The sequence below is a fragment of the Schistocerca americana genome, chromosome 1 (assembly GCF_021461395.2).
Source record: "Schistocerca americana isolate TAMUIC-IGC-003095 chromosome 1, iqSchAmer2.1, whole genome shotgun sequence".
Lineage (NCBI taxonomy): Eukaryota > Metazoa > Arthropoda > Insecta > Orthoptera > Acrididae > Schistocerca > Schistocerca americana.
The window spans coordinates 744580407-744594101 of NC_060119.1; the positions used below are offsets into that span (position 1 = coordinate 744580407).

General features: G+C 46.3%; 1 protein-coding gene across 1 annotated transcript in view; it reads left to right on the forward strand.

The window, feature by feature from the left end:
• Positions 1–13695, forward strand: part of LOC124610962 (heat shock protein 70 B2-like) — a 142651-nt gene that overhangs the window by 60230 nt on the left and 68726 nt on the right. Inside the window, exon 4 of the mRNA XM_047140202.1 lies at positions 8198–8481. Coding sequence (XP_046996158.1) covers positions 8198–8481 — 284 coding nt within the window. The remainder of the gene's footprint in view (positions 1–8197; positions 8482–13695) is intronic.

The window sequence follows — 13695 nt, forward strand, 5'->3', positions numbered from 1 at the left end:
TCAACAATCAAAGATAAGCTGTGCTGTGTTAACTGAAAATCGGACTTCGTTAATAACTGTAAAATGCAGGTTGTTCAAAATGCAGAGAGTGACAAATGGAAGAAAACTAATTTCAAGCTACTTTTAGAATTAAATTAAAATATCACATGAGTTCTACCCATACAAAGCACTGTCCTCATTTACGTATGTGCTAAGGAGAGGAAAAGATTTCCATTTCAAATCAAGAACAATTTTTTGAAATTCAAAACTGGTAGTTATTATTTAACGATAATTCAACTTACATGAACAGACAGCAAGCCTCTATACATCGAATGGCATACACAGCCACGAGTGCAAGACAAGACAAGAGCTAAGCAACAAGTTCAAAAAGACAAGTGATAAGAGAGATTTCCTTTATATAGTAGTTCACAGAATCTTTATTTGCCACCGAAAGATCTAAATGGTCAATACAGTATTTGCGATAAAAATTCTTTGTCAAGCATATATCACTATAAATACTTTTAACACTAATTAGAGGCGTCACAAGCTTCAACAACAGCCATGTACAATGTTAAAGCTCTCTATCATTGTTGAAGCAGTGCTAAGGACACTTTGTGCACTGATACACTAACTCGATTTTTATGTGAATGGATGTCAACACTCTCTGTACAACCGATATGGAGGGTGATATTCGGGTTTTTCAGGATTTTCTCTCTTTGACTGGTTGCTTTTCAAGGCTAAACAGACCTATCTTGTTCAGATTGGTTCTTCTATCTTCCTTGCCATTTGGATGGTGTTATAAGTCTCCGTTTGCCCTGAACCTGTTCACGAGTTTTCACCTTACCATAAGCAGTGGCTCTAACAGACCGTCATCTGTTGGATGAGCTTCACCGTAGTTTTTGAATGTGGCTGTTACTTTTCCCATCATTCAGGTGGTGAGGTTTTCAGTTTCCGAGCTGTATCATGTAATTTGTTTTTAAGCTGTCTGTAATAAACATTGCATGCTGCCGCGAGCTACAGCACCGCACGCTACGAAGCCAGGCATATATTCGCCGGTCTCACAAGCGAAGGCAGAAACATGATATCAATTGATGGCTGAAGAGAGACGCCATAAAGTGGGACCCGCCCAATAATTTGAAACAATTCATAGACTTCTAGGAGACTAAATTATTGTACCTAAACAGGTGTATTTTGCAAACTGATCATGATCTCAACCTCTATTTCCTATTCCTAGTCAATGTGCTGTTACTATGTATGACATTCATATTGAAACACTATTCGTATTTCTTAGTTGTTGTTTATAGTTCCCCCATCCCCCTCCCCTTAGGTGGCTGGTAGCTTTCATGATGTCGTTCCTCACTCTCTGATGAAAACAGTTAATTTATATGAGTAAAAATAATGATATTAATCTCGATGAGATTATGATGTGTGTGTTCTTGATGCTGTGGGACCGTGGTAACATTTGGTAGACGAAGGATTTGAAAGCAGATGGGGCTGGAGAAGATATTGATATAGAAAGGATATGGGATAAGTATTGGGAAGAATCAAGAGACGGGATTCAGGTGGTAGCAGGTGGATAGGTATGCAGGAAAAGGGTTGGCTACAGCCTTCATATGCAAATGGAAAAAGTAGAATAGGCTGCAGCTTATAGGACGCTTAAGTCTCAGGAATTATTTCATGGTCTGGAGAGGAATTTCAAAATCATTACTTTAGAAACGGACGTGGAGCGGCTGGAAATATAAAGATGGTAGAATGTGGTGACAGGTGCAGCAGCAAACCAGAGTTCTCAAGCATGGCAGGTACAGCGGTATTTAGGATTCCACACTGTGGCAGATGCAGGACTTGTGAAAGTATTCCATATGCTTAAGATGTGGGAACCTTATCAGCTGGTGCAGGATACAGGTTATGAAGGGTAGAAGAAGACTGAGGCAGAGAATACGACAGACAGTGGTTTGTCGGGCGTGGTAAAACTTAACAATCTGTACTTGTTGGATAACCCATACGTGAGTAAGTACAAGGTGTTCCAAAATCATCCGCACATCTTTGATAACAAATATTTCAGAAGTGGTGACAGACAGAAAGATGCAGTTTGCAGCGTAATGTTCACACACACTTAATGTTTCAGTTTCCGTTTAACAAACTTAAACATGTGCGCCATCTATAACGTGCAGGGTATCTAAGTGATATTCCAGTAGCCGGCCGAGGTGGCCGAGCGTTTCTAGGCCCCTCTTGTCTAGAGCCGCGCGACCGCTACGGTCGCAGGTTCGAGTCCTGCCTCGGGCATGGATGTGTGTGATGTCCTTAAGTTAGTTAGGTTTAAGTAGTTCTCAGTTCTAGGAGACTGATGACCTCAGAAGTTAAGTCCCGTAGTGCCCAGAGCCATTTGAACCATTTTTGATATTCCAGTTTCTCCCACGTCCGGCCTTGCATGTTCTCATTAATGTGTGCAATTAATGCTCTAACTAAAGCAAGCTTCGTTCGTGAACATGATCAGTTTCAGGTAGTCTGGTTCATCATAGATACGATTCAGAATCTCAACTGCAAATGCTTTGCAGTTTGGCCGGTCATCAGTTTGAAGCGTACATCAGTCTCGTCTAGCTCCTGAGAACTGTGGTTAGTGGTAGCTGCACCTGTCCAGACACTTGACGAGTTGGCTTGATTGGGCTCCAGAGAAATACCTGTTGCACCCGTTCCACAATTGAATTGCTCCTGTTTGGGTGGCCAAAATTCGTCGTCTTCATGAGATTTCCCGATTCCTTGAACCCAGGGTACCATTTCTGAGGGTAAGACGTGATGGGGCTGTGCTTCTGTAACGTGTCTGGAAGTACTACTGGACCTGGGTGTCAGCTTTGGTCTCTGTCAACCATTCCAAACACTGTGCCATCTGTTGGGGGGGGGGGGGGGGAGGGAGGGGAAGGGGAAGGGGGCATTTTTGTCAATAACTAACATAAAAAGTTCTATCTATCTAACCCCATTCCTGAAATACATATGCTCTATATTTTTAGATTTCCAGAAGGGTTTTGACACATATACACCAAATAAATTAGTAACAGATGGTACTGACCATCCTTGGTACACAAAATAGGTCAGAACGCTGTGGTAGATGCAACGAAAAAAGCATTCCAAATTACAAAGAACACAAAATATCTAATATTGGTGACGTTTTACAAAAACTCGAAATTTATCGCGAACTTCAATGCGAGATGCTTTTAATAATTTCTCCAACGAATCTCTCTCTCTCGAAACATGGCTGAAAAATTCAAAGAGATTCTCGTCATATGTTAAGTACACCTGCGGGAAGATACAGTCAGTAACTTCACTGTGCAATAACAATGGTGATGTTACGAATAACAGTGTCACCAAAGCAGAGTTACTAAGCATAGTTTTCCGAAATTCCTTCACCAAAGAAGACGAAGAAAATATTCCAGAATTCGAATCATGAACGTCTGCCAACATGAGTAACTTAGAAGTAGATATCATCGGTGTAGCGAAGCACCTTAAGTCAATAAAGGCAACGCCTCCGGCCCAGATTGCATAGCAGTCAGGTTCGTTTCAGACTATGCTGATACAATACCTCCACACTTAGCAATCAAATACAAGTTTCAGCTAGTAATAGCGAATACCCTGTTCAAGAATCACAAGAGGAGGAGGTATACTTGGAAAAGACCGGGAGATACGGAAAGATTTCAATTAGATTACATCATGGTCAGACAGAGATTCGAAATCAGATACTGGATTGTAAGGCGTACCCAGGAGCAGATATAGACTCAGATCACAATATAGTAGTGATGAAGAGTAGCTGAAATTCAAGACATTAGCCAGGAAGAATCAATACGCAAAGAAGTGGGATACGGAAGTACTAAGGAATGACGAGATACGTTTGAAGTTCTCTAACGCTATAGATACAGCAATAAGGAATAGCGCAGTAGGCAGTACAGTTGAAGAGGAATATACATCTCTAAAAAGGGCCATCACAGAAGTTGGGAAGGAAAACATAGGTACAAAGAAGGTAGCTGCGAAGAAACCATGGGTAACAGAAGAAGTACTTCAGTTGATTGATGAATGGAGGAAGCACAAACATGTTCCGGAAAAATCAGGAATACAGAAATACAAGTCGCTGAGGAATGAAATAAACAGGAAGTGCAGGGAAGCTAAGACGAAATGGCTGCAGGAAAAATGTGGACATCGAAAAAGATATGATTGTCGGAAGGACAGACTCAGCATACAGGAAAGTCAAAACAACCTTTGGTGACATTAAAAGCAACGGTGGTAACATTAAGAGTGCAACGGGAATTCCACTGTTAAATGCAGAGGAGAGAGCAGATAGGTGGAAAGAATACACTGAAAGTCTCTATGAGGGTGAAGATTTGTCTGATGTGATAGAAGGAGAAACAGGAGTCGATTTAGAAGAGATAGGGGATCCAGTATTCGAATCGGAATTTAAAAGAGCTTTGGAGGACTTAGGGTCAAATAAGGCAGAAGGGATGGATAACATTCCATCAGAATTTCTAAAATAATTGGGGGAAGTGGCAACAAAACGACTATTCACGTTGGTGTGTAGAATATATGAGTCTGGCGACATACATCTGACTTTCGGAAAAGCATCATTCACACAATTCCGAAGACGGCAAGAGCTGACAAGTGCGAGAATTATTGCACAATCAGCTTAACAGCTCATGCATCAAAGCTGCTTACAAGAATAATATACAGAAGAATGGAAAAGAAAACTGAGAATGCGCTTGGTGACGATCAGTTTGGCTTTAGGAAAAGTAAAGGGACGAGAGAGGCAATTCTGACGTTACGGCTAATAATGGAAGCAAGGCTAAAGAAAAATCAAGACACTTTCATAGGATTTGTCGACCTGGAAAAAGCGTTCGACAATATAAAATGGTGCAAGCTGTTCGAGATTCTGAAAAAAGTAGGGGTAAGCTATAGGGAGAGACGGGTCATATACAATATGTACAACAACCAAGAGGGAATAATAAGAGTGGACGATCAAGAACGAAGTGCTCGTATTAAGAAGGGTGTAAGACAAGGCTGTAGCCTTTCGCTCCTACTCTTCAATCTGTACATCGAGGAAGCAATGATGGAAATAAAAGAAAGGTTCAGGAGTGGAACTAAAATACAAGGTGAAAGGATATCAATGACACGATTCGCTGATGACATTGCTATCCTGAGTGAAAGTGAAGAAGAATTAAATGATCTGCTGAACGGAATGAACAGTCTAATGAGTACACAGTATGGTTTGAGAGTAAATCGGAGAAAGACGAAGGTAATGAGAAGTAGTAGAAATGAGAACAGCGAGAAACTTAACATCAGGATTGATGGTCACGAAAAGTTAAGGAATTCTGCTACCTAGGCAGTAAAATAACCAATGACGGACGGAGCAAGGAGGACATCAAAAGCAGACTCGCTATGGCAAAAAAAGGCATTTCTGGCCAAGAGAAGTCTACTAATATCAAATACCGGCCTTAATTTCAGGAAGAAATTTCTGAGGATGTACGTCTGGAGTACAGCATTGTATGGTAGTGAATCATGGACTTTGGGAAAACCGGAACAGAAGAGAATCGAAGCATTTGAGATGTGGTGCTATAGACGAATGTTGAAAATTAGGTGGACTTATAAGGTAAGGAATGGGGAGGTTCTATGCAGAATCGGAGAGGAAAGGAATATGTGGAAAACACTGATAAGGAGAAGGGACAGGATGATAGGACATATGCTAAGACATGAGGGAATGACTTCCATGGTACTAGAGGGAGCTGTAGAGGGCAAAAACTGTAGAGGAAGACAGAGATTGGAATACGTCAAGCAAATAATTGAGGACGTAGGTTGCAAGTGCTACTCTGAGATGAAGAGGTTAGCACAGGAAAGGAATTCGTGGCGGGCCGCATCAAACCAGTCAGTAGACTGATGACCAAAAAAAAAAAAAAAGAAAAAAAAAACAACCGCTTGCTCTTCGAAAGATACGTGTCTAAAGAGAGGAAAACTGCACAAGCCACACCAATACCAAAGACATGAAGTAGGAGTAGTCCGCAAAAATACAGACCCATATCACTAACGACGATATGCAGTGGAATTTTAGAACATATACTGTGTTTGAACATTATGAGTCCCCTCGAAGAAAACGATTTACCGACGAACAGGCAACACGTATTGACAAAATACAGTTTTAGTGAAACACAACTAGCTCTTTAATGTCACGAAGTAATGAGTGCAAGGAGTGCTATCGAAAGGAGACGTCAAACGGATTCAATATTTTTAGGTTTCCAGAAAGTTTTTGACACGGTTCCTCACAAGATTCTTGTTATAAAATGGCCTGCCTATGCAGTATCGCTTCAGTTGTGTGACTGGATTCACGATTTCTGTTAGAAGGGTCACAGTTCATAATATAAGATTATAGAGTAAAATAGAAGTAATATCTGGTGTTCCACAAGAAAGTATTACAGACTTTCTGCTGTTCCTGATCTACATATAAGTTTTAAGAGACAGTCTGATCAGCTCACTTGGATTGCTTGCAGATGATGCTGTCATTTACCGTCTTGTAAAGTCATCAGATGATCAAAACCAATTGAAAAATTGATTTAGACAAGATATTTCTATGGTAAAAAATGGCAGTTAACTCTAAACAATGAAAATTGCGAAGTAATTTACAAGAGCACTAAAAGGAATCTGCTATAATTCGGTTACACGATAAATTACACGAATTTGAAGGCTGTAAATTCAAGTAAATGCTTGGGGATTCCAATTACAAATAATATAAATTGGAAAAATCAGATAGATAATGTTGTGGGGAAAGCAAACCAAAGACTGCGATTTACTGGCAGAACGCCTGGAAAGTGGAACATGTCTACTAAAATGACTACTTATATAAGGGTTGCCCAGAAAGTAATGGACAGCATTTGTCTACAACAATTCTTTACTGAACATAATGTGAATTACACACATGAAAGAAAGGTATCTTATCTGCACACCCTATTTTTCCACGTAATCTCCGTCCCGTTCTATGGCCTTGCTCCAGTGCTACACAAGGGCGTGTATGCCCTGTCGGTACCAATCTTTGTCCTGGTGGCGGAGCCAGTGCTTCTCAGTGTGAATCACCTCCTCATCATCCTCAAAATGTCTTCCACGAATGGCATCCTTCAATGGCAAGTGACAACATCAGCTGGCTGCATGTCAGGTGTGACAGCCGTGGATGGTCTCACCGATCGCTGCAAATCCTGGAGCTCCGCCGAACCGCCTTATGATGACCTCACCCTCCGTGCCCAGCGACTCACTGTACATCCACCGACAGCAGATGCTCCGTAGACTTTACACTAACATTTGTGAATATTCCGCACAGTTTCTTTCTCTGCAGTAAGAATGCTTGTAACGTATCGGTTCCAGGCGCTTCAGTCTGGAACTCCGCGACCGCTACGGTCGCAGGTCCGAATCCTGCCTCGGGCATGGATGTGTGTGGTGTCCTTAGGTTAGTTAGGTTTAAGTAGTTCTAAGTTCTAGGGGACTGATGACCTCCGAAGTTTAGTCCCATAGCGCTGAGAGCCATTTTGAAGCTTGTAACGTACATCACCTATAGATGCCATTTTGAAACTGTCCTGCAGCTATGCTATCTGTCGGAAGTGACGGGAACTTGGCGCGCTCACTCAGTAGACTTCAAATAATACGTACGTAACGTTTCGCATTCGTAGCCTTGTTTTCGGCTGAGGAAAAAATGCAGTGGATTACTTTCTGGACAACCCTCATACTACACCTGTCCGCTATCCTCTGGAGTGTGATGTGGGCTCCGCATCAGATACGATTGACGGAGGACATCGAAAAAGTTAAGAAGGGCAGCTCGTTTTGTATTATCGAGATACAGGGTAGATAATGCCACGAATATGATACTCGAATTGGGGAGTGAAATCTTTAAAACGAAGGGTTTTTTCGTTGCAACAGTGTCGTCTCATAAAATTTCAATCACCAACTGTCTTCGGACTGTGAAAAAAGTTGATTGGGTCCTCCTACATAGGGAGGAATAACCGTCATAATAAATTTAGAGAAATCAGAGCTCACACTGAAAGATTTAAATGATAATTTTACTTGCGCGCTGTTCGAGAGGGGAACGGTAGAGAAATAGCTTGAAGGTGGTTCGATGAACCCTCTGCGAGGCACTTAATTGTGAACTGCAGAGCAACTGAGCAGAGTGAGTTGATGGAGGGCAGTTTTTCTCTAACTGTTGCAGGCACTTTTGACGTGTCGGTGCTGGCCATCTCGGAAGGGTCGCTGTTCGAGGTGAAGTCGACGGCGGGTGATACGCACCTGGGCGGCGAGGACTTCGACAACCGGCTGGTGCAGCACCTGGCGGAAGAGTTCCAGCGCAAGCACCGCAAGGACATGCGCGCCAACGCGCGCGCGCTGCGCCGCCTGCGCACCGCCGCCGAGCGCGCCAAGCGGACGCTCTCGTCCAGCACCGAGGCCAGCCTCGAGATAGACGCCCTGCACGACGGCATCGACTTCTACGCCAAGGTGCGCCGAACTACCACATTGCCGACTGCTAACCGATACACTGAGCGTCTTCGCAAACATAATGGCTCGATTAATACTTGACTAGAATGAGATTTTTCACTCTGCAGCGGAGTGTGCGCTGATATGAAACTTCCTGGCAGATTAAAACTGTGTGCCCGACCGAGACTCGAACTCGGGACCTTTGCCTTTCGCGGGCAAGTGCTCTACCAACTGAGCTACCGAAGCACGACCCACGCCCGGTACTCATGGTTCTGCAAGGTTCGCAGGAGAGCTTCTGTAAAGTTTGGAAGGTAGGAGACGAGGTACTGGCAGAAGTAAAGCTGTGAGTATCGGGCGTGGGTCGTGCTTCGGTAGCTCAGTTGGTACAGCACTTGCCCGCCAAAGGGAAAGGTCCCGAGTTCGAGTCTCAGTCGGGCACACAGTTTTAATCTGCCAGGAAGTTTCAATACTTGACTAATTTATTTATTCGTACCGGTTAATCATTACTAGTCGAACTGCTTGTGAAGTGTCAACACTGTCTCGATAGTTGGCTACACTGCATTTTATCGGAAAGCTGAGCTCTGCTGCATGTTCGTGCATCAGTTCTGGTAAACTCGTATTGTTGAGCTGTTACAACAGTGGGCTAGTTTGCATTAGAACTGAGAATTGATACTGTGGAGTATTACATGAAGACGAACTCCATCAAGGAATGTAAAATAAATGTTTTAAGGGAAGTACACTGGTAGGAAACTGCCCACTATTCAAGATCTGTACAAGAAATGGAGGGGTGGAGGATCCGTTCAGAATGTGTGGAGGAATAGGCGACCGACAGTGAGGACCCCTGAAACAATAGGCAATAGACAAAATTCACACCGAGCGAGGTGGCGCAGTGGTTAGCACACTGGACTCGCATTCGGGAGGACGACGGTTCAATCCTGTCTCCGGCCATCCTGATTTAGGTTTTCCGTGATTTCCCTAAATCGCTTCAGGCAAATGCCAGGATGGTTCCTTTGAAAGGGCACGGCCGATTTCCTTCCCCATCCTTCCCTCACCCGAGCTTGCGCTCCGTCTCTAATGACCTCGTTGTCGACGGGACGTTAAAGACTAATATCCTCCTCCTCCTCCTCCACAAAATTCACATGGACATTACAGTAAATCCCCTCAAGCCAGTAAGGAGGTTATCGCAGTAGGTTGCTGCATCTCGTACAACGTGTCATCGTGTACTAAAGGATATGAAATTAAAATTACAATGTAATGAATACCCCTAGCTCCATACAGGCGTTGATGTAAGTCAACGGGGACAGTTGAAAATGTGTGCCCCGACCAGGACTCGAAGTCGGGATCTCCTGCTTACATGGCAGACTCTCTGTCCATCTTTATTTTCGGTATTGTTCCTTGCGTTTGGTCTGGGCAGACGTCACAAGACATCCGTTCAAGTTGATCGTTGATTCCTTTGTTCAGTTTTTTATTACAGAGGGCGAGGAGCCCTCTGACCAAAGACGCTGAGCTACCGTGCCGGCATCCATCTGAGCCACCGAGGACACAGAGGATAGTGCGACTGCAGGGACTTATCTCTGGCACGCCTCCCGTGAGACCCACATTCCCAACTTATTGTTCCGCACTATATGCATAGTGCCCCTGCCCATTATAATCATTACTTGCGGCTTTTTGCCGATTTCCGTAAGAGTTCGGGCACTGTTTGTGCATCCGCACAGAAGAAGATGGTCAAATGGCCGGTGAGCCTTAACTATATATTAAATTAAAGGTCTATTGTGTGAGTTGGTGCCAGAGTTGAAATTTGGGGATCAGGGAACAAGAGTTCATTACTGTAATCAATTGCTAACGGTTAGCTGGAACTTTTGTCCGCCTCTGGTAGCTGAGTGCTCGGGAGCGCCGTGGTCCCGTGGTTAGCATGAGCAGCTACTGAACGAGAGGTCCTTGGTTCAAGTCTTCCCTCGAATGAAAAGTTTATTTTCACAGTCTGCCGCCGGCAGTGCTGCGAGGCGGTCACGCGCCAGAGCGCTGCGGGCGAGGCGCTCACCGTGTGTTTGTGTTTACTTCGGCCGCTGTTAAGTGCCGTTTTCCCTTCTAGACGACCATGGCGCACAACTACCGGAAGAAGACATTACGTTTCAACTTTTGTTCCGACTTCGCCCGACCCAAGGCCCTGGAGGTAGAACGATTTATACGCGATGAAGTTAAAATACCACCAACGGATCTAATTGGTATCCACTTGTCCATAGTTAGCAGTACCGTCTACGTCAAAATGATCAACGATGCGGCGTGCGACAAGGTGCTTCAAGCGGCAAAACGGGGACTGCACTTCTGCCATTCCGACGGCAACGTCGGACCCGTTACCGTCTATCACGCAGATCTCGGCACACGGACGATAAGGATCTTCGAACTGCCGTTCGAACTACCTGCAGACGTCATCATCGAAGCGCTCCGTCCCTATGGCAACGTTCTGGAACATGTTGCCGAACGATGGGTACAATTTCAAACCTATCCCGTTTTAAACGGTGTTAGACAGGTCCGCATGGAGTTGCAGAAACACGTGCCTTCCTATCTACGTATCGGAGGCTGCCGTGCCATTATAATGTACGACGGCCAACCTCGGACCTGTTCCGGTTGCGGGAAAGAAGGTCACCTACGGTCTGAATGCATTCAACGACGTGTCGCGCAGCTCCCGTTGTCGGAAGCGTCCGTCACACCCACGATGACCGCCCTACCGGTCACTTACGCAGCGGCTCTTGCCACGTCTACAGTTTCGTCCAGTCCGTCGCCCGGTCCTTCCGATCGGCACGTCCCACAGTCCCAGTCACCTATGGACGGTGCGGACGTCCCACCTGACAAACTTGCCGCCGAACAGGTTCACACACCGGACGCTGAGGAGGACAGTACTTCTTCACAACACCTGTTTGACAATTTCATTGTACCCACCGACGCCTTCGAACCAGGTCGACGCTCCTCCTTGCCGTCGTGCGACACTGAGGAACACGTGCGCAAACAACGTTCGCCACGTAGGCGCAAACGCCGTCGCCGTTCACCCACGGGCTCTCAAAGCGTCGCGACCCGCGACGACGAAGACGACACCCAACCAGCCGACATTTCCACGCAGAGGTTGGCGGACAACTTTCACGATGAACAAGACGTTTCGCAGGACGGGACCACCATGGAGGTCGCCACGCACAATGTAACGAACGTTGCGCAGGTTGAGACGCCTGTCTCCCCGCCGACAACTCCAGATCTCTCCCACCACGACACAATTCTCATGGACATTGGACAGACCCACGGCACAAGAGCATGGGCCGACGACGTTGAGGAAGATACGACCCCTCCTCCGGATGAATTGCCTCCGCCGGACAAGACTGCCTGTTAACATCAAAAGCGAGGCACTGCAGCTGATGGGACGGGACTTCCTGTCGGTGCCCTCTTCATACTCCCCTTGGTGATGGCCGATGCGCGTCCACCACCACTGAAACTAACGTACTGGTTTGCCACACTGAACATCAACATGATCGGCACTGCACCCAAGCTGCAACTCCTCTGTGACATGCTTCGGGCCTCTGACGTCGACGTCGCCCTTCTTCAGGAAGTACGCGTTGCCACACTACCACCAGTTTACGGCTACGACTCATACACGTCCACATGTGATCAATCAGGGCGTGGAGTGGCTTTCTACATACGCGAAGGAATCCCACTCAAGGACACAACAATCCTTCCCTGTGGAAGGGGCATGGCTGTTACCATCTTCGACACGCGCGTCATTAATATCTACGCTCCGTCTGGCTCCACGAACCGTCGGCAGCGGTCCACTTTCTTCGGACATGACGTGGCGCCCCTGTTTTCTGGACGCTATGATCGCCTTATCATGGGAGGCGATTTCAACTGCGTCCTCCATCCGCGGGGCCAAATGCCTGGTTATTCGCCATGCCCGGCGCTGCTCACCTTAATCGAAGATTTTCGTCTAGCGAACGTTTGGGAGAAAATTCATGGCAATACCCCCGGTTTTACCCATTATACAGCACATTCTGCGAGCAGACTGGACCGGTTTTATGTCTCTGCCCACCTTGGCAATGAAGTCACCCAAGCTGAACGATGGCCTCTTGCATTTTCGGACCACTGCGCCGTCATTTGCTCCCTGGCTCTGCCACCTCAGTCAGTGTGGCGCAGCAGAGGTTACTGGAAGCTTAATACCTCCCTCCTTAATGGTCCACACTGCCGACAGTGTATTGCCATTACATGGGCGTCTTGCGAAAGACGTCTCCCGCAGTACACATCCACGTTCCATTGGTGGCTCAAATGTGCCAAACTTGCGACCAGAAAGGTCTTCATGCAATGTGGCAAGGAAGCAGCAGCATAGAATCGAGACACCACAAATTTTCACTACGCCGTCCTCCGTGAGCTCGATGCGCTCCCTCCATCGCCTGACACCCATAGGGAACGACAGCGTACTAAAGCTCGTCTCCTCTCTCTCCAACGTTGACGACTGCATGGTGTTGTGGTGCGTTCCCGACAAGACCTCCTCCACGACGAAACCCCATCCACAATCCATGCCGCATCCGACCATAGTCGTCGACGTCGACTTTACGTCCCCAACATCACTACCTCCGATGGTGTTCACCACACAACACAGGCGGCAGTGCTGTCTGCCTTTGCTGAACATTATCGCCAATTTTATGATGATGAACCGATGGCAACGCCAGTTCCTGGTGATCTCCGTCCTTCCTCTGATCGGACCCTCACCGTAGCGGAGTCAACGTCCATGATGTCTGCAATCACCGCAGAAGAGGTGGTAGATGCGATCAACAAAGGGGCCAAGAACAAATCAGCAGGACCGGATGGTCTCCCAGTGGAGTTTTACCGGGCGTTCACCACGTTAATGCTTCCTCGCTGGACGGAAATGCTTCGGGAACTCTTCACTCCGTGCTTCCCAATTCCACCTGAATTCGTCAGTGGCATTCTTCTACCTGTGCCTAAGCCGAAGGGAGGGTCTCATGTCTCTGCATATCGCCCCCTTACACTACTGAATGCAGACTACAAAATCTACGCACACCTCTTAGCAGCGCGCATACGCACCATCTTACCTATGGTCCCTTCACCGGAGCAGACTGCACGTGGTTGTGGGGCCACCTTACAAACAGCCCTAGGAGAATGCCGTGACCTCATCGCACTGGCGTCGGCTTGTCGCCTTCGTGCAGCACTGGTATCCGTCGATTTCACGAGTGTCTTTGA